The sequence below is a fragment of the Ursus arctos genome, unplaced genomic scaffold, assembly GCF_023065955.2.
Source record: "Ursus arctos isolate Adak ecotype North America unplaced genomic scaffold, UrsArc2.0 scaffold_27, whole genome shotgun sequence".
In the NCBI taxonomy this organism is placed as follows: Eukaryota; Metazoa; Chordata; class Mammalia; order Carnivora; family Ursidae; genus Ursus; species Ursus arctos.
In genome coordinates this window covers 7,539,049-7,566,639 of record NW_026622952.1, presented here as the reverse complement: position 1 = coordinate 7,566,639, position 27,591 = coordinate 7,539,049, and the positions used below count along the sequence as shown (strand labels likewise).

The window sequence follows — 27,591 nt, the reverse complement described above, 5'->3', positions numbered from 1 at the left end:
TGACCTGAGCCGAAGGCAGATGCTTAAACCACTGAGCCACCCAGGTGTCCCATGTTACCTTTTATTCTTAACTACATTTTTACCATGTAAGTTGTGTCTCCCCAGCTATGGTGGAGGCCACCAAAAGAGGAGCAACTGTCTTAACTTTTAGTATCTTGGGGGCTCTCAGAGTTCCATATATTAGCAGATGCCCAATAAAAAATCATATCTTATGATCCTGCCAGTAACCCTTGCTCAGGTTGCTCTCTGCCTGGGATACCCTTCTAGATCCCTTCTACCTATTCTCACTATTATCACTACTCCTAGCCATCCATCAATACCCAAACCAATTTGTAGTTCCTTGTGAGATCTTCCCCAACCGTTCTGGCCCATGTTAAGGTTTTTCTTCTCTAAATTCTTGACATATTTACTGTCCATATAATCTATGTGACTTTTCATTATAATAACCTTGAAATATTACTTAACTTTTCTTTGGACGAAGTCTCATCTCCCAACTAGACTGTAAGCTTCTGGAGAAAAAGGACTGGATCGTACCTGGTTTTTTGCCTTCCCTTTGATGCCCAGATGCTATGATCTGAATGTTTGTGTCCCCTCAAAAGTCGTATGTTGAAACCTAATTGCCAATGTGATGGTGTTTGGATGCGGTTAGATCATGGAGGCAGAGCCCTCATGATTCGATTAGTGCCCTTATAAAAGAAGCCCTAGGGAGATCCCCTGCTTCTTCCACAGTGTTATGTTACAGTTACAAGGCGCTGTTTATGAACCAGAAGGAGGGCCGTCACCAGACCCTGAATTTGTTGGTATTTTGGCATAGCAGCCCCAACAAACTGAGGCACCAGATCAGGGCCTTAATATAGTAGGTGTTCAATAAATATGAGGTGGTCATTGAAGATAGACATTCACTTCTACTCTGGGCCTTTTTCACCTCTCTTTGCTGAGGCCAGACCAATGCTTCATAAACAGGTGGAAAGAGAGAGTGCTTTGCAGAGAAATGAATTGCAGCAATGAAAACTCAGCACGGAATTTTTGCAAAGATTAAAGCTTTTTATTCCGACCAGGAGTCATCGATTTTTTGAAGATGTTACTCCGAGCCCTTGGTGGAGAGGACAGCCTCATGGATGCTTTGAGTGATATAATCTATGTTGTAGGCATTGATACAGGTGAAGTTGATGCGACCATTCTTGGGGAGGTAGATATGCTTTTTCTTGACCAGGTATTCCACCTGTTGGGCTGGTGATAATCCCAGGGTCTGAGTTAGTAAACTCCCCTCTAGCCCAGGGTGGGTTACAGGGGATAGGAAGTGTCAGCATTTCTGGGGATCCAGAAGGGTCTTTAAAGCAACTCTACTCCTCTTGAATCCAACTCTGAGGTGAAGCTAGGGACTGGTCACCCGGTCAAAGAAAGTTCAATGTTTAAATATAACCCCAAGGTCAGAAAAGGGGGAGCTACCCCCTCCTAGACACTTACAGTTGAGTCCCAGATAGCTATGGGGCCCATTCTGGTCTGTGATGTGATCCCAGGAGCCAGGGGTTCCCAGGAGCCGGAGCTTCTCCTTCACCTTTTCCTTAATCAGCATGATGTTCTCTACAAGCCCTTTCAGACTCTGCTTCCTGCCAAAGAAAAAACAGCAAGAAATTAAAGCATGTGGTTTCCCTGCTGTCAACCTCCTTATTGCCATTGCACTCTTCTTGCCTTCAAAAGCCCAACCACAGTGACTGAGGGCACACCAGTGGAGCCCAGGATCTGGTTACCAATGGGAGAGGAGGTTCAGCCCATTTTAATTTAAGCAAGCAAGTAGGCTTGCAGGCCAATTTTGCCCGAGTAGCAAGTCCTTGATGCTGCCTAGTCTTCTGCAATCTGGAAGAGTTCAAATAATTCATTAGACTGTGTCCAAAAAGAATGTCCTATTGCCCACTCCCGCAAGGCAAGGCAAGGCAAGGCAAGGCAACCTCTGGCACAGCCCCTGCTGTTGGTACACAATGAGTCCTCAGCGAATGTTGATGAATGAGTGGAGTCAAGGAGGCAATGGGGCAGGAAGAATCCTGTGAATGGGAAGTCTATACGTATGTCTAGATTCTCTGCCATCCCTTCCTGCCCCCACCCTTTGCCCTTACCATTCTTCCTGAAGAGCAGGGTTACAGAGGATGGAGGTGATAATGCGAGCACCCGTAGTAGGAGGGTTTAGCCACAGGGCCTGGGTGAGTTTCATCAGTTGGGAGAGGACGCATAGCAGGAGCTGGTTGTTGAGTGCCACCACGACCAGGATCCCTACTCCTTCATCTGCGGCATTGGGACAGACAGCCCCTCAGTCTCCGTCTCTATTACCAGGGCCTTCCCTTATGACTTTACCTCCAACCTTGCAGAAGAGAGGGTTGGACTACCAGGTCCTCCTCCCAGCCTAGCCAAGAAGGTATCCAGGCCCCAGGAAGTTGCCAGAAGCTCTTCTTCCAGAAAAAGTAGCTAGAAGTAAGACTCTCAAAGATGGAAAGCACTTGAAAGATCACTAAGCTCTCCCCGTCATCTTACAGCTGAGGAAACAGAGGCCCAAAGGGGCAAAATGATTTGACTGGAGTCAGTCTTGGGGCGCCTGTGTGACTCAATCAGTTAAGTGTCTGACTCTTGATTTTGGCTCAGGTCTTGATCTCATGAGATCAAGCCTCTTGAGCTTCTCTGTCTCCTTCTTCCTCTCCTCCCTCTTGCCTTCTCTAAAAAATAAACAAACAAATAAACAAATAAATAAATAAATACATTTTTTAAAAAGAACTGGAGTCAGTTTTAGTAGCTAGTTTTAGGAACTGAGCTGAGACAATACCACAGAACCTGACTCGTAGCTCAGAGCTCTTCTCTTCTGCCTCCATGGTGCTCTCTCTGGAGGCCTTCGCTCTGTCCAGAGAGTAGGAGATAACAAGCACATCGTTTGTGCCGTGGCTATGGCACCACTTCAGCACGAGGCCTTCCCTTCCCCTTCTGCCCATATCATACCATAGATGCCAAAAGTCTTGGACAGAGACTGGCTGCAGAAGAACTCAAAGTCTTGAGACACAAAGTACTGTAAGAATCCAGTATCTTCTTCCAAGTCCCCGGTGGACAGACCTTGATTGGGAATGTCAAAAAATGGGAATATCTTCTTGCTCTGTAGGAGAAAGGAGGATGGGAAAAGGATGAAGTTGGTGGAGGAGATGGTAGATGGCGAGAGGGAGGAAAGTCGGGCGGATGTTGGGCTCACCTTCATCCTGGCCATCAGTCTTGCCCACTGACTTTGTGTCAAGTTGCAGTCACCAATGTTCCCAATCACAAAGATACAGCCATGCGGGGCCTGCTGCAGGTAGACACTGTCTCATCAGGCACTTCTCCTACCAAGTGGGAGGGGCACCAGGGCATATGGAGGAGAAGTCATCCTCCATGTTGATTCCTACACTAAAGGACCAGGCAAATCCAAGCCTGGGAAAGGCCTTTCATGACAACGGGGGTGGAGGGGACAAAAGGAAAATGAAACTGCAATCAGGTCTGGGGAGAAGTTTCTGAGTGGGGCCCCTCTACCTCCACCACATCGAGGAGCACGTTGGGGTCCATGCACAGCTGCTTGGAGTCCCAGAAGGAGTATTCACAAACTGTAAAGCCCATGTCCTGGAAGACGAGTCCGTAGGGTTCTGTGGGAACACAGCCCCCTCCAGCTGGTACAGAGGAACTGGAGGCAGCCGTGCCAGAGCATGGGTCTGAGGGTCACTGACGGAAGGTGGGACGAAAACAGGAAAAGGACAAGCATACTTGGCTTGTCCACCATCTTGCTCATGACAGAGAGCGAGAAGGGCAACACTCAAGATTACAAATGGGGTGGGACCCAGGAACAGGAGAGGGACCTTCTGTCACCCCCATTTTGCCTAATACTCACCTTTTTTAGAAGAAATAATGTAAACTATTTGAGAATCTTTACGCCAGATTTTGAGGAACTGGGCCCCAAGTTGGAAGGCACCGTTGTCACCAACCGTGTGCACACCCCCTACCTGCCAGCAGAAAATAAACAGAAGGCACTCTTTAAAGAGTAATTGTGATGCTGGTATGCCTCAGATTCAGATGAATTCTTTCTGGAAAGAGCTTGTACATCAGCAGGGTGGGCCGATGCAAACCACAGGGGCTTCAGGCTCTGATCCTGCCTCTGCCCTCCACTGACTAAGTCTCTGGACTCTGAGTTTCAGGGTCCCCTCTGTCAAGGCCAGGAACCCTCCAAGGCCCCTCTCTGGTGAAGGACTGTGCAGCCCCAGAGCTCCACTCCCTGTGTCTGGGTGAGTAAGCAAACGGCCCTTCCTCTCACCCTGTTCTCCACAATGACTTGGTTGTGCTTTCCGAAGAGGAGTTGCAGGGAGGCCTCAGTGAACGATTTCATGCCCTTCACTGGCATGTACTCGTAGTTCAGAGAGGGGTCCTGTGCGATCTGCAGTCGGATCTTGGGCACCACGGAAGACACCCAGGGATGGCCTTCTCTGGTCATGCAGACTGGGAGGGAAGCCACAGAGCGAGCTCTGGATGGCCGGCCTCGGGGCCTCCGAGTCAGGGCTCTGGCTCTCTTGGGGCTTTGGTAAGTTGCCTAGGAAAAGATAACTTCTCTCTTTTTTCCCTTCCCTTTTATAAAAACAATGTGCTGTGAGTGAATGTGTATAATTTTTTCTTTTTAAAGGAGACAGCTGAAGCTTATGCCATTGTTTTTTAAACCTGTGCCATTTTAAAGGGCAAACATGACATACCACGTGGGAGCTCTAGACCCGTGAGGCTAAACAAGGCAACCCCGAATGTCACAGTGGCAAGGGCTGGCTGCATTTCCGAAGGGTCGATTTGGGGAACCATTCTTAGTTCAAGAACAGAAAAGGAAGGGGAGGGGAGAAGGAAGAGGCTGAATGCCCATGCAGACCCCAAAGCATTGAGCTGGAGGGGAAGGTACATAGCTCTTACCAAATCCCTGGAAGCCCCCAGCTAAGGGCAAAGGGCTCAGAATGACCGACCCAGGACACTTTTTGCACTTTTCCCCACTGGGCAATTCTGTTAACAAGAACAGAGCCCTCCACTTGCAGAGGCTTGGCTATCTCCCGATTCCTCTGTGGCGGTGGCCCACTGTCCTCCTAGAGGCAATCAGGATATGAGTACTGTCTTGTAAGACTCCCCAACCACAAAGCATCTACCTCTAAAAGCCAGGAAAATCTTGTTAGGACAATCGTCTTGCTTGTAGGTCTTTAACAAGCTGCCTTCTAGCTTCTGGGCTAGGGGCACATCCATGAACACCGAAAGGGTAGGCATCACTGAAATACAGTACAGCCAAGCCTCCGCTGTTCCCCACTCCTGCTCCGAAGCCTTCCTCCAAGCCTGGCCCAGCCAGGCCTGCCTCTTCCCGGAACCCTGGCAGATCCAATGCAGAGACACCAGACAACTGGTTACCGGAGCAACAGAACCCCACAATTCCCAGTCTCTGTGGTGGCGATCCCCAAAGGCTATGGGAATAATCCACGGCAGTTGAGGAGGGTCCCCTGAGCGGGCAGAGATGGGGAAGGAGGGAGAGAGGACCTGGAATTCCCAGGCACCTCTCTCTAATTCACTGCCTTCTCGGGGCCCCAGTTGCCCAATCCAAAGTAGCAAGCCAGTCCTTGCAAGATAGGGCAAGACAGGTGCAGGAGCCCAGGAGCCAGGTGCAGAGGTGAAAACCTCAGACCCAGCATTTAGGCAAGTTGAGAGAGACATTAAAAAAAAAACACAAAACTTCTACTTTTGTTTTGCTAAGGGCCCCAGATTTTAAAAGGAATAGAAAGAAAGCACTGTTTCCTTCCATAGTTATTTTAAATAAAGAATCCTATGTTTAGAAACAGGATAATCTGCAACTCGGTAAGCCAATCCTATTTTCTCTCAGTTCTAGAGCCAAGACGGCTACATTTGTTAACCCTTTCAGCCGTGGCCGAGCAGCAAGTGTAGATGGTGGAAATCAAGGGCGCAAAGAGCCTGCCTCTGTAGGATCAGTCTTGCGATTTGCTTTCTCCTTTAATTTTTAAACATAACTTTGTAAGTGATTGTTGTCGACACTGCCGGCGTCTCTCGCAGATACCCTTTACCCGCCTGGCTTCCAGATCCAGCTCTCTGGAGAATAGCCCTTGGCTGACAGGGGTCAGCTCACCTGGAAACCACCTGGCAGTTTACACCTCCGCCAACAGGGGGCAGCCAATGACTCTGATCCAGGCGTACAAAAGGCCAGGCCTCCTTGTCTTGGGATATCTCTTGGCTCCACTTGCACAGCACAGCCTTCCCCCGTGCCCCCCAAATCAGGTCAAGGCTAGACTTGACCTGGGACCGCATCCTTGCCAGGCCTGTTTCCCCTTCACAGTTCTGCTTCCTTACTGGTTCCTCCTACAGCGTGCTCCCTCTGCAAATCCAGACCCCCAAATCCCTTTCTCAGGCTGTGCTTCCAGGGAACCTGCCTTGTGACAAATGATTATGAAAATCATCCCTCTTATCGTAGAACACTTTATTTTATTTTTTTTAAGATTTTATTTATTTATTTGACAGAGATAGAGACAGCCAGCGAGAGAGGGAACACAAGCAGGGGGAGTGGGAGAGGAAGAAGCAGGCTCCCAGTGGAGGAACCTGATGTGGGACTCGATCCCATAACGCCGGGATCACGCCCTGAGCCGAAGGCAGACGCTTAACCGCTGTGCCACCCAGGCACCCCCGTAGAACACTTTAAAACCTCAAGAAACTATAATGAAGAACACCGATTTGCTACGAACAATCTACAACCACACTTATCAGTTTTGGTGCACCCCCTTCCAATGTCTCTCCTATGATGTTTATATTTTAAGACAACTGATATTAAATTATGATGTAATTGTCATCATACATTTTTCACTTCACATTTCAGTTGTGAGAATTTTAACATGTGCGCCAATCAGAATTGTTTCTGTTGCAAGTAAATAAGAAATCCAACCCAAGCTAGCTTGAGCAAGAGAGATCATTTATTGGTTCTATAACTGGGCAGGCCAGGGCACATCTGACTTCGATCACAGTTCAGTCCAGAGTGTCGACGTGTCGCCCGAGCTGCAGCTTCATTCCCTGTGATTTCCTTGGCTCTGCTCTGCTGGTTGCTTCAGCTTTGTTCTCCAGCCGACTCTGGGCACAGGAGCAAAAGTGAATGTAACGAGTGCAAAATGATACGCATTTGAAAGAAATTTACATCGCAGCTCTATTTGCAAATAAACGAAATGCCAATTACTAAAGGCATGTTTGAATTAATAATGGGACAGCCATATAATGGAATTCTATGCAGCTGTTAAAGGTAGCCCTCTGTGTACAGATGTGGAAAAATCTCCAAGATACCTCCTTAAGTAAAAACCAGGGAGCTACAGAATAGAGAGCAAAGTGGAGGAACATTTGGGGGGGGTCAAGGGGGGGTGGAATAAGATACATTTGCATGTATATGCATGGAAAAATCTCTGGAAGAATATACTCCAGTAGCAGGTAACAGTGACCGCCTCTGGAAAGTAGAACTGGACGGCTGACGGACAAGGACAGGGAACAAGGCTGACTTGCTTTTCACTGTACCCCATTTTGTACTCGGGAAATGAGAAACCAAGCGCATAGATTTCCCATTCAAACACTGTGTTTATGTTTTCAAAAATGGCTGCAGCCTTTCCGGACATCACAGCCTTACAATCCAGAGGAAGGGAGAGCATCTCTTCTCTTAGGTCCCAGGAAGAACGAGGACGTTTGCTTCCCTGAAGCCCCCAGCCTCCTTTTTCCATTCTCTTGGCTGCAGTGAGTCACTGGCCCATCTCTGACCTTATCGTGGCTGAGGATGGGATACTCTAGTGAGTTTAAACCAACCACCTAGAGCTGAGGCTGGGGTGGCTCCCTCCCAGACCACACAATTCAGAAAGGACCGAAGGTTTCCCTAAAAGAGATCTCAAGTGTTCTTAAAAATGAAAATGGTGGCTGGGGGGGGGAGGGGTGGTGGTGCTAAAAAGGCGGTCAGCAAGCTTTCACTGCATCATCCATTCCGAAGTCTTAAAAACCATCAGTTCTAATGCCTATTTTTATGTGTGTTGACCTGGTACTTCCCAATCCGTTAAACATCCAGGGTCGCTGTTGCTGTCTCAGCAGCAGTGGGGTGCAGGGAAGGTTTTTCTCTGGACTACCCCAGCCGATGCAGTGTGACAGCAGGGGGCAGTCATCACAAGGAGTTGGCTGGCTTGTGCCAGAGGCTCTGCCTGGGAGCTGATCAGCCGAACACTGGGAGTGGAGTGTCTTTGGCCCCAGGTTCCCATCTCTCAGCAGCCCAGGTACAAACATGGTTCAATTAACCAGAATAACCTGCCTTTTCCTACACAGTATGGACCACCAGCTGATCTTAGTCTTCCCCAGCTGTTCCTGACCATTCTTAGGACGTTCTTCTGTGACTTTGGGGAAAATTCTTTCACATTCATCCAGTCCTAGCCACCTCGTCCACATCTGTTCCTTAGGATATCACCTGAGTTCAGCATTTCCCCCACTGCCGCGGGTACCCGGGACCACCCTGACAACTACAGGACATCCGCGTGGATGCCAGGGTCATTCTCCTCCAAAGCCATAAACTCTCACCTACCAGAGCAGTCAGTACAGGACTGTAACCCTGAGTCCCCTGAAAATAGTTCCTTCAGCTCTTATCTACCTCCCCTCTTGGCACAGCACTCAGAGGTAGGACCCTCCTCCTCCCCGCTGTCACCTAGAGCCTCACAGTGGAGTGGACAGAGGGGGTCTTTGGTGCTAGGCAGACCTGCCTTTCCGTCTCAGCTCTTCCCCTTACTACCTGTATACCCTTAGGTAAGTGGCTTAAAATCTCTCCACCTCAATGTATGCATTTTATTTTATTTTTTTAAGATTCATTTATTTATTTTTAGAGAGAGAGAGCGTTCATGAGCAGGAGGGGCCGAGGGAGAGGGAGAATCCTAAGCAGACTCTGCACTGAGCACAGAACCCGACATGGGGCTTGATCTCGCGACCCTGAGATCACGACCTGAGCCAAAAGCGAGTCCGATGCTTAATGGACTGTGCCACCCAGGTGCCCCTATGCATTTTTAAATGGGGATAAACCAATATTATAGAATTGTGTGGGGTTTATTATGGAAATGAGCATGTCCCTCAGGTTACCGAGAGACAGAAACTACAAAATCAATGTCCAAGGAAGTTTTGACTATAGAGTTTATAACAGAGCATTTGGGAGGTTCACACTAACATCTGAACAGACTAGGTGTTTAAAGGGCTCTCCCCTCCCAGAAAATTGCAAGCCCCAATCTTCAGGTTCTAGTAACCATGCTCACAGAAGTTGGCAGCTTAAGTGGAATTGTCTTCACCGGGCAATCTTCCCATAGCCCCCCGCAGGCTCAGCCTAGGAGGACAAAGGGTAAAGAAAAATCCTGAAGGGTTGGGAGAGAAGGGTGCCCTTATTAGCTGATCCAAAGACTTCACTCCATCGCTAGGAACGTGGATCAAAAAAACGGTTGCCCCTTGTGTCCCTGTCCACAGAAATGTGGTCTGTGCCCTGGACTAATGATCACTGTGTGTTGCTCCCCTTCCCCGCTTTTCTAGATGGCCTTTATAACCATTTCTCTCCCAGCATTGAACATTGGATGTATTCGGGAATAGTTAAATTCAGTTTTAGTCCACAAGCGGCAGTATTACGGGTATAGCCTCTTTCAGATGAAGAAAGTGCACCTCACCCAGAGATCCAAACTCTGAGCTGGATGTTGGATGTGAGTTTGGGTTGTTCCTTTTGGGGAGGAGAGAGCGAGGTTTTACTTGCATGTCACTGTATTATGTTAGTTTTGACCATTCTGAAAATTACATGTTTGGAGAAAAAAAATGGGCTGATGAGCTTCCAAAAGGAGGAAGGTGGCGATTTTTCACTGAGTCCACCCAGAAACCCTTTTCCTACTGGTCCCTGAATCCCGAGTGCCAGCGCTTGCTCGGGGAAGAGGCGTGTGGCTCAAGCCTGGGCTCTTGGAGTCTTACTGGAGCTGGCAGGGAAGAGCCGTTCATTACTCGCTAGTCATAGAGCCATAAGGACATGACCCTAAAGCTCTCAGAAGCTACTGGCCACACCATGTAGGAAACCCCCCAAATGACACCAACTGCCTGTGAAGAGAAATTGGGAAAAAAATGTTAGTTGGCTCAAGTCTCTGATTCCTGTCAGTACCCGTTTAAGCTCTTGGTTAGATTCAAGCAACAGAAATGGTCTCTAGCTGATTTACGTATAAGAGGGATTTATTGAAAAGATATAAGGTAGCTCGCATAACCGATAGAGAGGCTGGAGATTTGGCAGCAGGAAGCCCGGCCACCATCAGACCATGAAAGGAAGGGGTGGGGGTCCTACTGCTGAACATCAGATAGCACAGTGACCAGCCCCGGAAGGCCGGCTGCCACTGCAGGTCCCAGAGATGGGTCTTTGCTGCCACAACTACTGCTGTGGGTCATGACCCTCCAGGGTCCTTCCTTCCCAACTTCGGCTCTGAAGGCCCACAGACCAGGAAGTCTGTGCCCGATCGGCTGAACCCACTCACGTGACCCTCTGCCTCCCTCCCCCAAAGCTCTAGTTAAGGGGTGGGAGGAGAGAGGGTCTGGTCATTCCAGCTTCAGTTACGGCAGGTGGGCTCTGCCTTCCGACGAGTCAGAAAATGGAGAATTCTCCAAACTTTAGAAAGAGGTGCACAGGTTGGGCCGCCAAAAAAGACAAATTTTCACAATTATATCACCCCTTTCCCTCTTTCCTCCAACACCCCACACTTCCTCCCAGAAGTTTCAACTACTGAGGGTACTTACTTATTTCACAGAGACGGGAAAAGCTATCGGAAGAGGGTTTCATGGGCTCCCATCACAGCTGCCCATCTACTTGCAAAGTACCCACCAAGTCTGTCTTTTCTCTTAGTACCATGCTCGAGCCCACCTCTTCTGAGCCCCATCTCAGTCCACCCTCTGCCTTTGTGCCCTGGGTCCTGGCTGCACTGTCGTGCAGTTGTCTTTTGTCATGTGGGTATTGTAGGAATTAGACCTCACACAATTGGAAGAGGACCCCAGGAAAGGAAGGTCCAGGGGAGGGAGTTGGAGATTTAAAGAAAAATCCTTAATCAGCCTTCTTGAAGCACCCCGAGATGGACAAATCAGAGTTTACAGGGAAATCTGAGACGTGGGACACAACTAGGCGCAGAATTGGGACTCAGAAGGGCAAATGCGTGGAGAGGTCTACGGGAAGATAGGGCTTCTGTGCAGCTCCCACTTCTGCGGGTCTGCAGCCAAGTGCCCAGTGGTGTGTGATCCCGCAGTCAGCAGAGTCCACACTCGGGACGCAGAGCTGGACCTGGCACGGAGGAGAGGCTGAAGACAAGCCAGGACCCACACAGCACCTCTGCTTTCTATATCTCACCCTGAAGTCCTTCAGGTATTAAGGGGTTCCACTTCTCTTCTGGCTCTCATATCTTCGGCAAGTTTCTCCTCTTTTGGTCAACCCTAACCGGAAATCTAACAAGAATTCTGGGAAACAGGGTGCCCAGATTAACTAAGATGACAACGAGATCATCCACCCACCACATTTCTCTGATGCTCTTCAGAACAGCAGCTACGGAAAGAATGGTTTATACTTTCTATCTCTACTTCTTCACCTCCCAAGTCCTACTGAGCCCACTCCATCACCTCCACGCCAGTAAGCTGCTCTCATCAAGGTCACAAATGACAATGATGTGTTCTCGGTCCTCCTGTTATCTGGTGTGTCAGCAGCGTATGACACAACTGGCCACTTTCTCCTTAAAACACTTTCTTCCCACGGCATCCAGGATGCTACTTACTGTTGCTTCTCCTTTCACCCCACAGCTGCTGCTTCTCAGTTGCCTTTGCTGGTTTCTTCTATTTCTGACCTCTAGATGTTAGAATGCTCCAGGGCTTGGTCCTCGGAATTCCTTTTTTTTTTTTTTTCATGCTTGAAGTTGTTTTATCTTTTTCCAGCTTTACTGAGATCTAACTGGCCTATAACAAACATTGTGTGAGTTTAAGGTATACGACGTCTTGATTTGATACACTGAATTTTTCTCTTCTCTGTCTATGGTCATCATGCCGGTGAGCTCATCCACTTCCATGAGCTTAAATAGCCATCTGTCAGATTTATCTATCCAGTTCCAACTTCCCTCCTAACCTACAGATTTGGAAATCCAAATGCCTATTGATACTCCAACAAATAATTAATAGACTTTTCAAATTCACTGTGCCCAAAAACTAACTCATAATTTCATATCCCACTTCCCTCGCCACCCCCCTCATTTTGGTAAATCCATTCTGCCAGGTGGTCAGGCCAAAAATCTTGGTCTCATCCCTGACATCTCTCTTTTTCTCTTGTACCCTACATTCAAGTCCTTGGCAAACTGTATCAGTTTTACTGTGTAGTATATCTAGAGTCTCTTCTCACTGGTACTGCCAAGAAGGATGGACGAGTGGATGAACAGTGTACAATCCGTGTTTACATGGGTGACAGAGGGTACAGTCTGTGTGAAGATACAAAGATGAAGAAGAAAATGAGTTCTTTAGTAAATGTAAGTGTGGTTGGAGTAACAGTGTACGGGGGAAGAGAGTGGTGGGGAATCGGGTAAGGAAGGTAGGCACTGTCCATTTAATGCCACACCTCTGTGTTGAGGGGTCTGAATCTTACCCCAAATGCTTTGGAAAGCCATTGAATGATTTTAAGGAAGAGAATGACATGGTCAGATTTATATTTTAGAAGAATCTCTCTGGGGGCTTGTGGGAGATAAATTGAAGGGTACTCAGAACTCGGCAAGACAAGTGGAGTCTATTGTAGTTAATTTGGTTAAGAAGTGATGAGAGCCCGAGCAATGGCAGTGGCTCACGGGTAGACTTGACAGGTGTCCTCCCTAAAAGTACCAGGCACTAGACCAAGCATTGAGGGAGATGTTGGCAAGCAGGGACAGTCCTGAAAAATATCCCCTTAACTTAAACTATATCTTATGTGTCAATAATAATTTCCACTTATTTTTGTTCAACTTTCTATCTCCTGTTTTTTTAAAGAATTTTTTATCACAACTTGCAAAAAACGTTAAAGGACAGGATAGGCAAAGTTTATAAATAGTTTTTCATTTCATGAGGTCAGAAGTCCAATACCAGACCACCCAGGTCGATATCAGCTAGCCAGCAACCCTACCAAGGGGATGAGCATGAGTGGGTTAGGGGTAAGAACTAGTTTGTTCTTAGGACTAGTTCTTCCCGGGGCACCTGGGTGGCTCAGTCGATTAAGCGTCTGATTCTTAATCTTGACTCAGGTCATGATCTCAGGGTCCTAGGATCGAGCCCTGTGTCCTGTACGTCTGTCAGTCCATCTGTCCATCCATCGGGCTCCAGGCTCAGTGAGGATTCTGCTTGAGATTCTCTCTCTCCCTCCCCCGCTGCCCCACCCCCGCTCAAGCGCACTTTCTCGCTCACTCATGCTCTCTCTCTCATAAATAAATAAATAAATAAATAAATAAATAAATAAATAAATAAATAAATCTTTAAAAAGAAAAGACTAGTTCCTCCCTTGAAAATGGTAGGAAGCCATCACTCAGCTAGGCTCTGGATCTTGAGGTTGCTGGAGCAGTAAAACTCGCCCTCAGCTCCATATGTTTCTCCTTCCCCCAAATTGGTAGGAATTTCTCCATTGGCAGCTGCCTATGCTTCTTCCCTTAGTTCCCCAGTCTCCCTCCCTGTGGTTCTAGGAGAATGTTAACATCAATTAGGTTCAGACTTGGGCCCAGGGGGAGGCCGGGGAGGAAGGGCTCACTCACATGATCCAGTGACTGGAGAGAAACCAAAGACACCGTGGGTGGCGCTGAGCTGATGCAAAGCTCTCCTGTCCCCACTTCTCTCTTCCCTGGGCGGAAGTGACCCATCCCTTCTCCCTTTTGAGAATACCAGCAGCGGAAGCAACAATCCTGGGTTCTTGCTAAAGAGATTTTGGGAACTACGTTTGTTGTGTCTTTGTGGTATAAAGGATGGCTCCTCACCAGCAACTCAGAAATAAATCGCTTTTGAACCTTTAGCTCCCCATTTTCTTAAAAAGGTGTGTGGGGGCCAAGGAATCATAGAATGACTGGTCATTCCCTCAGGCCTTCATGAAAGATAAAGACTGAAAGACCCTGTTCCTCAGACACCCAAGCAAGAGTCTCCGATAGTCCTTTGGGAGAATAGTAAACTGTGGCAGGTCACATGGGATCTTCCTGAGCTTGTGGTCCCACTGGATTTTGATTTCTGATGGGAAACCTTTAAAAACACCGCCAGACGGGGGCATCCGGGGAGTGGGCAGCTCTTGATCTCAGGGTCGTGAGTTCCAGCCCCACCTTGGGTGTAGAGATTGCTTAAGTAAATAAACTTTAAAAAACAAAAGAAAACAAAACACCACCAAAGAAGGGCTGTTAGAAAGAGCAGGCTTGGGCAGGATTGTGCAGTGACTGCATTTGTTTTCTGTCGTCGTGTAACAAATTACAACAAACTTAACAGCTTAGAACAACACACATTTATTACCTCACAGTTTCCATGTCTCAAGAGTCTGTACGCAGGAGCTTGATCTTCTTTTTTTTTTTTTTTTAAAGATTTTATTTATTTATTCGACAGAGATAGAGACAGCCAGCGAGAGAAGGAACACAAGCAGGGGGAGTGGGAGAGGAAGAAGCAGGCTCATAGCGGAGGAGCCTGATGTGGGGCTCGATCCCAGAACGCCGGGGTCAGGCCCTGAGCCGAAGGCAGACGCTTAACCGCTGTGCCACCCAGGCGCCCCAGGAGCTTGATCTTCTGCTCAGGGTCTCACCAGGCTACAGTGAAGATGTCAGCCAGGGCCACGGTCTCATCTGACGCTCAGTGTACTCTTCCAACTCACGTGCTTGTTGGCAGGATCCACTTCCTTGCAGTTGTGGAATTCCTGGTGGCTAGCTTCCTCGAGGCCAGCAGGAGTATCTTTCTGACTTCTTCCATCTTTGACCTCTGGCCTTCTTTTAAAGGGCTTGCCTGATTAGGTCAGACCCACCCAGGATAATCTGCCTTTTAATTAACTTAAAACAATTGATTAGAGACCTTAATTACATCTCACCCTTCACCTCTGTCATGTAATATAACATAATCACAGGAGGGATACCCCATCACTTTTGCCATATTATTAGTTCTTCGAAGAAAATTATAGGTCCCACCCACATTCAAGGGGAGGGAATTATACAAGGACAGGGGTCCTTGGGAGTTCTCAGCTCTGCCTACCACAGAGTCTAAGAGCTTCTGGAGAGAAAAGCCCTTTCCTGTGGGGCAACGGGAGTGGACGATAATCTTCAAGACCAGCACTCTCAGTTAAAGGATTTGTAAGTGTCTCTCACTATAGTAGTGGGTTGAATGGTAGTCCCCAAGTATATGTCAACCTGGAATCTCATAATGTGACCTTATTTGGATTAAGGGTCTTTGCAGATATAATTAAGGTAGGGATCTTGAGATGAGATTATTCCAGATTAGGATAGGCTCCAAATCCAATGACGTGTGTCCCTATAAGAGACAGAAAAGAGACACACATGGACACCGGAAGAAAGTGAGGACAGAGGTAGAGATTGGAGTGAGATATGTCTATAAGCCAAGGATGCTAAAAATTGCCAGAGCCACCAGAAGCTATGAAAAAATCATGGGAGAGATTCCTCCTCAGAGCCTCCGGAAGAAGCCAGTTCTGTTGACACCTTGCTTTCAGACTTCCGGCCTCCAGCATTGTGACAGAATACATTTCTGTTGTTTTAAGCCACCAAGATCACGGCAACTTGTTGCGGCAGCCTTGGAAAATGAATACGCTCACTGATCATTGTCCCCATGTCAAAGAGACAGACTTGGTGGTCTCGGGTGCCGCACGAACTCTGACTCTATAGAGAAGCCAGTTCCCGGAGACCAGGGGTGCCCCGAGAGGTACAAAACAAGGCAGCTCTGTCATCCAGGCTGCATTCATCACAGAAGGTCAGCAGATGCCCATTCATTTATACCCTCTTTTGTAAACCCTTCATTGATGAATTTGTGTGATTCGGTTGCTATTAAAAAAAAAAAGCTAAAATAACTCTGGCTTAAACAAGATAGTGTATTTTTCTTTCATGTAAGAGTCTTAAACATAAGCAATCCATGGTGGACATGGTGACTCCACACTGTTGAACACCCAGGCTCCTCCTATCTGGTTCTTCTGCCGCCTGTAACACACGGTTGCTATCTCATGACCTAAGGTGGCTGCTTCAGTTCCTACCATCACACCTGCATTCCAGCCAGTGGGAAGGGAAGACATGGATGTTGAGGATATGCCCCTTCCCTTTAATGGCAGACCTGGAAGCTGTACACCTCAATTGGCTAGAACTTAGTCACATGGTCACACCTATGTCTGCCAGGAAGCTGCAATATGTCTTTAGCAAGACCATGTGCCCAGCTGAAACTTAGGGGTTCTATCACTACAGGAAGAAGGGAAGAATGGAGAATGGAGAGCAACTTCTGTCCACAGGAGACAACAAACACAAGGTCTCACTTGCTCAGTGGCTTCTCAAATCTGGGGCCCAGGAAGAAGGGAAGAAAGGTCCAGAAATGGAAATCCAGGAATAGATAGCACCCCTACCACCCTTCTGAGTATGGAATGGAGCAGAACCTTGAAAATGTGTGTTTTTTTTTTTTTAAACAGCAGGAATAAGATGAACATGGAAAAGCTAGGAGGATAATATTACTCCTTCCCCATGATACCTTCTGTTGTGGGTTGAATCATGTCCCCCTTAAAGATATGCTGCAGTCCTAACCCCCAGAACCTGTGAATGTGAACTTTTTTGGAAATAGGGTCTTTGCTGATGTAATCAAGTTAAAATGAGCTCATACTGAATTGAGTCGGGCCCTAATCCAATGACTGGTGTCCTTATAAGAAGAGGGGAAATGTGGACACAGACACACAGGGGGAGATAGCCGTGTGAAGACGGAGGCAGAAGTTGTAAAGACACCACTACAAGCCAAGCAATGCCAAGGATTGCCCGCAACCGTGAGAAGCTACAAGAGCCAACCAAGGACTCCTCCCCTAGAACCTTCAGAGAGACCATGATCCTGCCAACACCTTGATTTTCTATTTCCAGCCTCTAGAACTATGGGAAAAGGAATTTGTTATGCCAGCCCTAGCAAACTAATAGACTGTCTTCTCTTTGGGTTCTTTAGGGCCCCATTCTAATGAACCTTTCCTATAATATACTATAAAGCCCTGACATCCAGAAGTGCCCTCTGTCCTAAACTTCCATCCTTAAAATTTAGCTCATCACATATGCTGTGTGAGAAGCAGAAGGGTGATCCAAAACAGGACCAAAATGTCAGGCGCAGGCAGACCAGTCTGAATGTGAAAAAAGAACCGGGAGGGGTTGGGGGGAGCTGGTGTGTGCAGTGACCTGGATATGAAACCAGGGGCAACAATCTGAGGCAGGGATGAACTTGCAGAAGAAAGACCAGGAGGGACATGCCCACCCCGGTCAAAGACAAGTCCAAGATCTAGGCTGTCCGTGGAAGCAGGACTACCCACAGATCAAAACCAGGAGGCCTGAGACGAATCCTTGCTCCCTACTCTGATGACACTGTTTACACTGAAGGAGCCCTATCGGTTTCCAAACTGTTTTATATGCGGGGTCTCATTTGGTCTTCAAAACTGGTCTGCGTGAGCTGAGTAGAACAATAATAGAAGCTCCATTTGAGTCACAGGCAAACAAAATGTCAGAGGTGCCATGTAACCTGCTCAGTGTCACCTAACTGATTATCAGGGTGTGTGGAGGAGAAGAAAATGAACTTTGGAGTCCGGTAGACTGGGTTAGAAGCTATTTGATTTCTATGAGGCTCAACTATTTGTTATTACTTCAACGTAATATTTGTAGATCACATCTTACAGTATTGGCCTGTGGACTGGTGCTCAATAAATGGCCATTTCCTTCCTTCTCCCTTCCTTGCTTCTCCAGCTCCAGATTTAGTCCTCTGATACACTACCCGTGTTGCCTTTCTCTGACTAAAGTAATCTTGGCTACTTACAGTTCACCTCTCTAGAAGTCAGTTTCTTCATCCACTTTATCAAAGGATTGGACTAAATCATTTCGACCATCTCTCCCAGCTCTGATCGTCCCTGGCCTTTGGGAAAACCGCATTCCTGCTTGCCGGTCTACTCAACAGAGCGGCACCAAGCCCACACCTGCTGTACCCGCTATCACCATGAGGGGGCGCCCAGCACCGCTTATGCCTGCGGTGGAGCAAAGGCCGAAGCTGCGAAGCTCGCTCAGCCTCGGTCTGCACAGAACTTTAGGGGAGCCAGCCATCCCGGGGACCCTCATTCCCCCTCCGAAGGCAAGAGACGAGAGAAAGTCAACCTTTCTCCCTTTACTTTATAGATGAGGATGCTGATGAAACCGTTTTGATTTTCCTTAATCTCATAATAGTTTTTGCTCCTCCTGGAGTTTCTGCTAATTTAACTGAGTTGCATATTGTTTTAACTAATTGGCCTACAGTGGACCACATCCAGGGCCTATCGCATGGGGGTGGGGGAGAGTATCAGCTGTGCCCCCTCCCCACTGCAGGTTCCCCCTTGTCCCCTGGGGAGACATGCAAACACAGACATCTGTAGCCAGGAAGCACGAGAGGGAGCCCGGAGCCCAGATGATTGACTTTCAGGATCAAAACATAAAGGAGCAGTATTCCCGTGGCCCTCACCCGTTCCCCCAGAATGAAAGGGGGAGACGCTGTTCCTACTAAGAGCTGAGGAATGAAGCCGGTGTGGGATTATAGCCCTGTGACTACCCATGAGACCCACAGCCTGCACCTACCACCATCCCCCAGAAGAATCTACCACGGGGAGAGTCCTAGGAAAGCCTGTTCTCAACCTCCTCCTTACCCTAATTCGGCCTCCTCCTCCTTAGCGGTTCCACCTGTCGACCTGATGCGGAAGGTAAGCCACCTCTGGAACACCCTGTCACTCCTCATTCCCTCTCCACTGAGCTCAGCCCCCTTCGGCGGGTCATTTCTGCCCACGCCCAGCTCCAGCTAACAGACTCTGGCAAGGCCAGGGTTCCGCGGGCTCTTTCGTCCTCACTGGTCTGTAAGCCTTCACCTCTCTGGGTTGGGAGGGTGGCTGTTTGTCTTCCACAGTTCAAGTGCTCAGGCCCCGTGCTTGCAAAAGCAGCCTGCTCAGCGTCCAAGATGTAAATCTCCCTCAGCCTGACACCTGGCCACGAGTTGAGTTGCGGGAGGGATGACCAGCATGGCGGACTCTCCGTCTGTCAGATGCACTGGTGACAATTTGCAGATGGAGTCCACAGCCCAGTGCAAGTCTAAACACTCTAACGGGGCCTGACAGCTGGTACATGGGTGGGTGTCAAGCGAGACTCACGCAGTATGAGCTCTTGGATAATGTTCAAGGACATTTCTACAAACCAGAGCCCCACTCCCCCCCAAAAATCATCCTTCTTCCTGCCTAGGACTGACTGGACAACTTTCCTCAGTGATGTTGGAAAAATATCCAGAGATGGAGAGAGGAGGCCCTCATATTTTTTCCCAGGCCAAAGCAAGACTTCCTTCTCCACTAAGCATTCAGAAGTTGAGTCCTTGCCAAGAAACCTCCCACACCTCAGACCCCAGAGATCTCACACAGCTCTGGATTGAGAAGGAGAAAGTCATGTTTGGTATGCAAACATCCTAAGAAATAAAACCTGGGCTCCTGGAGAAAAGGGAGCGACAGAGGCCAGGTCCAATTCACAGGGAACACCCATATGTGGAAATCCACTGAGCTTATCCTCAGGGCAAACTGAAGTTTTATAACTCTGGAGCCCCTGGCCCTAGCCGTGGGTTGTACTCTGCTGTCACACAGCACATTAAACATTTGGTGATTTACTAGCCGTCCTACAAATCACCCCGGACAATGGTCTCTGCTTATGGAGTTTAAATAAGAACTCACGAAATGATTCAGTGATTTCCACAGACATTTTCTTTCCATAGGAAACTGCCTGATGAGTTTCTTAAGAATAGGAATAAGGGGGGAAAATTATCAACGGACTCAAACTTGTAACTCCAGTTTTACTTCAAAAGGATAACATTGATTTCTGCAGCCCAGGAAAGGGAGAGGTTGTGGAAAGGATGGGAGACGTCAGAATATATTTATAACCAAAGACATTTGCCCAACACAAACAATGCTCTGCGCCTCCAGACACACACACACACACACACACACACACACACACACACACACGATGCTAGACAAAACTGGTTCCCCATGGCAATGCGGTCTTACAACTGCACCACTGGCTTATAGCATGGGAGCCGACATACACCCCATCCGCTCTGACCCTGAGCACAGCAAACTCTGTCCTCCTGTGAGCACTGCACTCAAGTCCTTGGGGCAGCTTGGCGTTGCTACCCACTTGCAACTGGATTCCATGAATTTTGGAAAGATGGGGGTGCAGGAGTGGCAAAGGTTCAAGTTCACTCCCCTTTACCCAGACTTTTCATCTTTTGTTTCATGATGATTAGGAAGAAAGGGGCAAGGATTCGTCCTAATTTTTTACATCTGTCAAAAGCCATCTCTAAGAAGGGAGTAAGTGGATTATAGGGGAAAGAAAGGGAGAAAAGAAGGCAGGGGATGAATTGAATTCAGTAATATTTATTAATTTGATGTTCGAAGGAAAAGAAGGGATCCGTTCTAATGGTTCACCGTCCAGCCCCCCAGAACCCTGAAGAAGTCCTCTGACACTGCTGTGAGGTAGATCGGAGCTGTCCTGTGTCCAAAGTGAGGGAGGCTGGTGCTTAGAAATCTGTAGCGATGGGCTCAGGGACAAAACCCCAAACCTGGACCTTTTCTAGCTTCCTGCTCCCAGCCTAGGCCACCGAGCCTGAAGAACACTGCGTGGCCCGTCAGGTCCAGGCAGCAGAAGGAATGGAAGGAGGAGTGCTCTCTTTGCCCTAGAAGCACAGAAGTGAGCAAGGTGATAGGCTCGCCACGAAAGCTAGTCCTGCTGCTCCAAGGGCGACTTCAGCGGCTGAGGTAGTGGTGAAGTTCAGGGGTGGGGTATACGAAACTTCTCTCAGAAAGAGAGAGACAAGAGGATGGTGAAAACCCCTCCCCATCCCAAGGCCAAGTCATCAGTTTCTGGAGGTCAGAGATTTCCAGCTGGGAAACTCCACGGGGCTCATTCTAAACAGGGGCCAGAGGCTTTCCAAAAGTTCTGGATCGACAGAGTTGGTTCTTGTCGTTCAGGACCTAAGAAATTCCCCAGGAAGCTTTGAGAAAGGGAGATAACATATCTTGGGGTGAGGGGCACCGGGTGGGAACAGGGGCACGGAGAGGAAAGGAGTAAAGGTCAGGGACCCTAGAAAGCATTTGTTTGTAATCACACAAAAGCATCCGGGCTCCACCCAGCCACAAAATACCCACCCCCAGCTCCAACCCAGCCTTGCTCCTTCCAGGGAGAACTGACACTCAGGGTTCCCCCACTCCCAGTTATCCTTCATACCCAAGTGGATTCTATCACTTCGTAGCTATCAAACCTTTCAGAGAAACCAGAGCTGAGGCCGAGAGTTTGGGAAGGCCTCCAGTCTTCTCTGCAAGTCAAAGCCAGCCCGAGGGGTGGCAAGAAATCTGGGAGGCCAAAGAACTGAGCTAGAAAATCTGCAGCTGACCAGGCAGGCCCAGAATACCACCGCACTTCCTGACCCACACTGGGTGGGTCCTGGGGTGAAGAGCAATCCGCTGCCCTCCTTTGCTTCAATCCTAGGGCAGGTGGGTCGGATGCGGGAGAAGAAAGGGTCCTGGGCTCCACTTTGGTTCCCTACTCCATGTCCCCCCTTCTTTTCGCTGCAGAGACCTCTCCAACTCCACCTTATCCTTCCGAACCCCAAACTGGAAATGACCAAAAGAGACACCGAATGCTTCCTGGTCCTGAGCCGCCGGCCTCCTCGCCTCGGTTACCTACCCGTCGAGCGGTGGGCACTGCCTGGACTCCGCGGGGCTGGTCAGTGCCGCAGGGGCGCCCGAGGGGTCGCCGGGCGGGGAGGCGGCGGCGTGGTGCTCCTCCAGCCGGCAGCGGCACAGCAGGCGGCGGAAGGCGCTGCGAAAGTCGGGGCTGCGGCAGTAGATGAGCGGGTTGAAGGCGGAGTTGGCATAGCCCAGCCAGTTAAGGGCCAGGAAAGCCGGGCCGGGAACCAGAGAGGGGCCCCCGAGAGCGCGCGTCACGTTGGCCACAAAGAAGGGCAACCAGCAGAGAGTGAAGGTACCCATGATGAGACCCAAGGTGCGCAGGGCTCGGTGTTCCCGGAGAGGCAGAAGGCGCGCGGGCCGCCGACCGTAAGCGGACACCCCTGCCGGCGAGGCGCACGGCCCGGCTGGGGCGGGGGACGGAGAGCGAGACGCAGCCGGCGGAGACTCCTCCGGCGGGGACTCCTCCAGCGGGAAGCGGCCCCGCTCCCGGCGCAGCAGGCGCCGTTGGCGCGTGGCCACGAGGAAAACGCGCGCGTAGACGAAGAGCATCACGAGAAGCGGAAGGTAGAAGGAGACGGAGGAGGAGAGCAGCGCGTAGGGTATGTTGGAGGCGAAGGCGCAGCAGTGTGGATTGGAGTGGCAACGCTGGGCCTCGGCGTCGGCTCCCACGCGCCACCATTTGCTCATGATGGGCGCAAACGACACCGTGGCGGACACGACCCACACCAGTACCACTGCTGCCCGGGCGCGCCGTTTGGTGACCAGCGCGCCGTAGCGCAGCGGGCTGGTCACTGCCAGGTAGCGGTCCACGGCCAGGGCGCACAGGGTTTCGATGCTGGCCGTCACACACAGCACGTCCACTGAGGTCCACAGCTCGCAACCAGTGGCGCCCAGGGGCCAGTGGCCAGTCAGCGCCAAGGTGGCCCCCGGCGGCACTACCAGGAGTCCCACCACCAGGTCGGCTGTGGCCAGCGAAGTCACGAACACGTTGGTCATGGTCTGGAGTCTCGGCGTCCGAGCGATGGCCACGATTACCAGCAGGTTGCCTCCCACGGTGACCAGCACCTCCAGCGCCAACAGCGCCCCCGCCAAGGCCACCGCCCACGGCAGCCCTGGCAGCCCACTCGCGTTGGCAGTATTGGGCGTCGGGGTGGGAGCAGCCGGCCACGAGGCCAGAGAGCTGTTCCCGTGAGGCCACGGAGCCATTCCCGCGGCGCGCGTGGGGCGGGAGGGAAAGAGAGAGGGGGGTCTCCCTTCTAGATGGGTCCCTTCCCCCAGCTCAGGGGAGGGGACAGCGGGGCGTGGGAGCGATTTCCTCCGCCTGGGCCATCTTCCCTAGATGACCAGGCGAGACCGCTCAGCCTCCCCCCCACCCGCTTGGTGCCACCGCTTGGTGGGGGGTGGGGTGGGGTGGAGGCCCTTAAAGGGGCAGCGGCCAACAGTCTCGACGCCGGGTGTCAGGAAGGGAATTGGAGGGAGGGGAGGGAAGAGAGACGGATGCCTGAGTTTTCCTTGAACCATGGCTGGAGTACCGACATCCGGACTTCTCTGCCGGTTGTGCCCACAGCCTCTGTAACCACTGCGCGCACTCCGCGCCGCACTCCGTCGGCACTGATTTCCTGGAACTGCACCAATTTCCCGGGAAGACCCAGCACAGCAGCAACGCTAGCGAAGGGTAGTGAAGACCCGCCCCCCCACCACCACCTTAACCTTGTTAGAGGAAAAGGTAGCCCTCCCAGGGCAAGCAAAATGATCCGCGGTAGCACGTCATCGACCTGAGTGTCCTTCTCTAAAATATTCTAGGTAGAAGAGGGCCGCCAGTGTCTTCTCTCTCCTCCCAAGACCTCATTCCGATGAGATTTGTGCCATTTCCCTTCTTCTGTTTCGTGTATCCTCCCCTGCTCCTCCAGTTCTCTGTTGTCTTTTTGTCGTTCTTGTTCATTTCAGTTACTGGAGAAATTCGACATTTTCCAGGAGTCTTTAGCATTGCCTACTCATTTAAATTTTGATTTGCCTTCCTGTAGTCTGGGATGCTGACAGTTTCAATTTCTCCATCTTCCCCATTGTACATTGCCCCTTCCACACACCTTTCCACCTAGAAAATTTCTAGATGGATCCCTTCTTTTAAAATTCTTTAAGGGGCGCCTGGGTGGTGCAGTTGTTAAGCGTCTGCTTTCGGCGCAGGGTGTGATCCGTGATCGAGTCCCACATCAGGGCTCCCCTGCTGGGAGCCTGCTTCTTCCTCTCCCACTCCCCTGCTGTGTTCCCTCTCTCGCTGGCTGTCTCTCTGTAAAATAAATAAATAAAATCTTTAAAAAATAATAAAAAAATAAAATTCTTTAAAATTTTACATTTTAAAATTCTTTAAAATTTTACACTTTAAAATTCTTTAAAATTTTTAAATTTCAAAATTCTTTAAGGACATGTTGAAAGTGAACAAATGGGTTTGGGGTTGGGGCGTGAGGCCTGTTCACCATCACCCCCCAGCTATCCACAAAGCTTCCATCACTACCCTCCCGAAAGTGAAATGTTCACTCTACTTCCTTGAAGGTTTTATTCATGAACTTTTAAAAAATGAGAAGACATTCAGCTGAGGAATTCACACGTTGCATCTTCTTTTTTTTTTTTTAAGATTTTATTTATTTATTCGACAGAGATAGAGACAGCCATCGAGAGAGGGAACACAAGCAGGGGGAGTGGGAGAGGAAGAAGCAGGCTCATAGCAGAGGAGCCTGATGTGGGGCTCGATCCCAGAATGCCGGGATCACGCCCTGAGCCGAAGGCAGACGCTTAACCGCTGTGCCACCCAGGTGCCCCCACACGTTGCATCTTCTAGTGTGTGAAAGGATAGGCCTGGTATTTTAAGGCCTCTTGAAGTTTCTCCTACTGCCCCATCAGAGGCTCCCTCACCTGACAAGTCCAAAGCTCTTTCTGTCCCCCAGATTTCAGAGTGCTTCTGCCAGCCAAGCTCTCCCAGTCTCTAAGCCAGTTCCTGTCAAGCAGGGTGTGGGAAGGTGAGGCTGGAAAAGAAGCCCCTGCGTTCAAGTCGAGAGGCAGGAAGACATAATACCTTTATTAGGTCCTATCAGAGAACCTGACCCTGAAGCCATCTTGCTTCCTCGCCTGTAACAATGGACAAAAGGGGAAAAACGATCATGGAAAATGCCTCCAGGGCCATACCCTCACATGTCTTGTTTGAACAGCTCTATATTTCAAAAGAACGCTGTATAGTCACTGGTCGAAGCAATCCCTCTGGGAGGCTGAGCCAGGGTTTGGGAGGGGATGTGAAGACCTAAAATTATCCCTGAGGAGAAAGAACCAGTTTTGTCTCCCAGGGACCGGCAGCTCACCCACAAGCAGGGTTTGTCTGTGGCCCCCAAACCAATGCCTTCCACACCAGCAGCACCCCAAGCAGGTCTTTGGATCCATGGGGCTGCCCAATGGGTAGAGGTCGAGAGCATTTTCTTTGCCTCCCCCCCCCCCCCCGCCCGGTCCTGCCTGAGTGGTGCAGGCCCCACTTGGCCTTGAGGCTGTGGCCTCTTGCTGGTCATCAGGGCGATCACTCCCAAGTTGGGTTTTGCAACACCCCAGAGTGCTGCCAGTTATCTCAAAGGGATGTCATAAGATTCTTAAAGAGTAATCTCTAAAACAAATACGTGCCATTCAGCAATTCTTTTTCCATGACATCAGAGTTGGGGGGCAGGGTGGGGTAAGTGGGCAAGGAAGTCAAGCAACTTCGGTGTCATTGCTTTAGGGGGCGACCTCATTATTCTGACCAAGAGTCTAAAAATTTTACATTTTCAAAAAAGACAAGATTTCCCAAGCCACATGAGTGTGCTTGAGTTTGGGTACTGATTAGGCCAATAACCGAAGGAGAACGTGAGCAGAGGAATTCCAGGCCGAGAAACACCTGGCATGCTTCCCTCCACTGGCCCCTTCCTACTCCCATTCCTAGTCTGGCCTCCCCCTGCCCAAGACAGGGAGAAGGGCTCCCTCCTTTGCCACTTTGTTCTCTCTTTTTCCGGCTTTTGTGTTTTTTCACTTAATCTTTTGAATAGGTAATGCATTCACATTATTCAACCATCAAAATATTCAAAATGCATGTGATAGAAAGCTGCCTTCATCAAGGGGTTTTCAACTCCCTTATGAATAATCACCCTTAGTCTCTCGTTTATTCTTCCCACAATATGTTATACGTAAACATGTCAATACGAATATATGTGCTTTTGTCCTCTCTACACAGATAGGAGTAAAATATGCCCATTGTTCTGCACCTTGTTTATTTTCACTTATAATGTATATCTGTAACCCTTCCATACCAATACACAATAGCATCCCATTTTAATATTCCATTGTATGGCTATACCATACTCTATGAAGCCAACTGGCCACTAGTGGACATCTAACTTATTTCCAATCTCTACTAATAGATGATGTTGCAGTGACTCACTTCAAACATGTTATTTCACATGTGTGTGGCTATATTTGTAGAACACATCCCTAAAGATAGAATTGCTATATCGTAAGGTACATATATTTGCCATTTAAAATGTATTGCCAGGGGCGCCTGGGTGGCACAGCGGTTAAGCGTCTGCCTTCGGCTCAGGGCGTGATCCCGGCATTATGGGATCGAGCCCCACATCAGGCTCCTCTGCTATGAGCCTGCTTCTTCCTCTCCCACTCCCCCTGCTTGTGTTCCCTCTCTCGCTGACTGTCTCTATCTCTGTTGAATAAATAAATAAAATCTTTAAAAAAATAAAATAAAATAAAAAATAAAACGTATTGCCAAATTGCCCTGCCCAGGCAATGTACCCATGTACACTCTTGCCATTCTTTTTGATGGCCAGATGGAGGTTGGAGGCAAGTGACCTGCTGCTCTGGGAAGTTGTCCTAATGATGGGCCCCAGGGGGATTAGTGCTGCCTGGTCCGTAAAGGTCATCCAACTCTGAGCAGAAGCATACATTGCCCAGAGAGAGCTTTACCCTGGCCCTGAGCCCCAGATGCCCTTTGTTCTGTGCCCTTGGAAGCAGACAGTGACTGTGGGCCTCTGAAGCTGCTGAATTCAGGCCCCCAGACTGTTGATGTGTTGGGGGCTCCAATGATGCAAGTAATCCTGTTATGCAAGAGGGCAGTTGTGTGATGGTCTGGGATTTAGGATATGTGGTCAGTAGAACCAGAAGAGGGAGAGGCTGCCTGATGGGTAGAATTTCTAATAACAGGGTGGAGGGGTTGCTGTCTCTCCCTTGCTTTAGTAGCTTGTGGTTGGTCCTATGCACATCCCAACTCGGTGTGTGTGTGTGTGTGTGTGTGTGTGTGTGTGTGTGTGTCAGGTATAAAGAAGCCTAGGGGAGTTCAGGTGACTGAGACTTACACCTCATCTAAGACTACATGTGTTAGTCTATGATTTATAATCTCTCCATCTTGCTCTACCCTGGCTATCTCCTCCAATTAGTCCAGGGGGAGAAGATGGTGGTGACATAGAATGGGAGCTAAAGGGGTCTTAGAGGTGAAATCCAACACAACGTTTTACAGAATTAAAAGGCGAAAGTCCAGAGGGGAAACTGAGTCTTGGCCATGCTCC

The 27,591-nt window shown here is 49.4% G+C and overlaps 2 protein-coding genes across 2 annotated transcripts; both read right to left on the bottom strand.

The window, feature by feature from the left end:
- Window positions 1–1,081: 1,081 nt before the first annotated feature.
- GOT1L1 (glutamic-oxaloacetic transaminase 1 like 1) lies at window positions 1,082–5,289 on the bottom strand. The gene is made up of 9 exons (XM_026508257.2): window positions 5,175–5,289; window positions 4,313–4,494; window positions 3,893–4,004; window positions 3,541–3,650; window positions 3,227–3,319; window positions 2,983–3,133; window positions 2,115–2,280; window positions 1,468–1,610; window positions 1,082–1,230 (listed from the first exon to the last, which is right to left on the bottom strand). The coding sequence occupies exons 1-9, from the start codon at window positions 5,287–5,289 to the stop codon at window positions 1,082–1,084; spliced, it is 1,221 nt and encodes a 406-aa protein (XP_026364042.2).
- Window positions 5,290–14,567: 9,278 nt separating this feature from the next.
- Window positions 14,568–23,355, bottom strand: ADRB3 (adrenoceptor beta 3). Its single transcript, XM_026508347.4, has 2 exons — window positions 22,005–23,355; window positions 14,568–15,561 (listed from the first exon to the last, which is right to left on the bottom strand). The coding sequence occupies exons 1-2, from the start codon at window positions 23,213–23,215 to the stop codon at window positions 15,528–15,530; spliced, it is 1,245 nt and encodes a 414-aa protein (XP_026364132.4). The 5' UTR covers window positions 23,216–23,355; the 3' UTR covers window positions 14,568–15,527.
- Window positions 23,356–27,591: the final 4,236 nt, after the last annotated feature.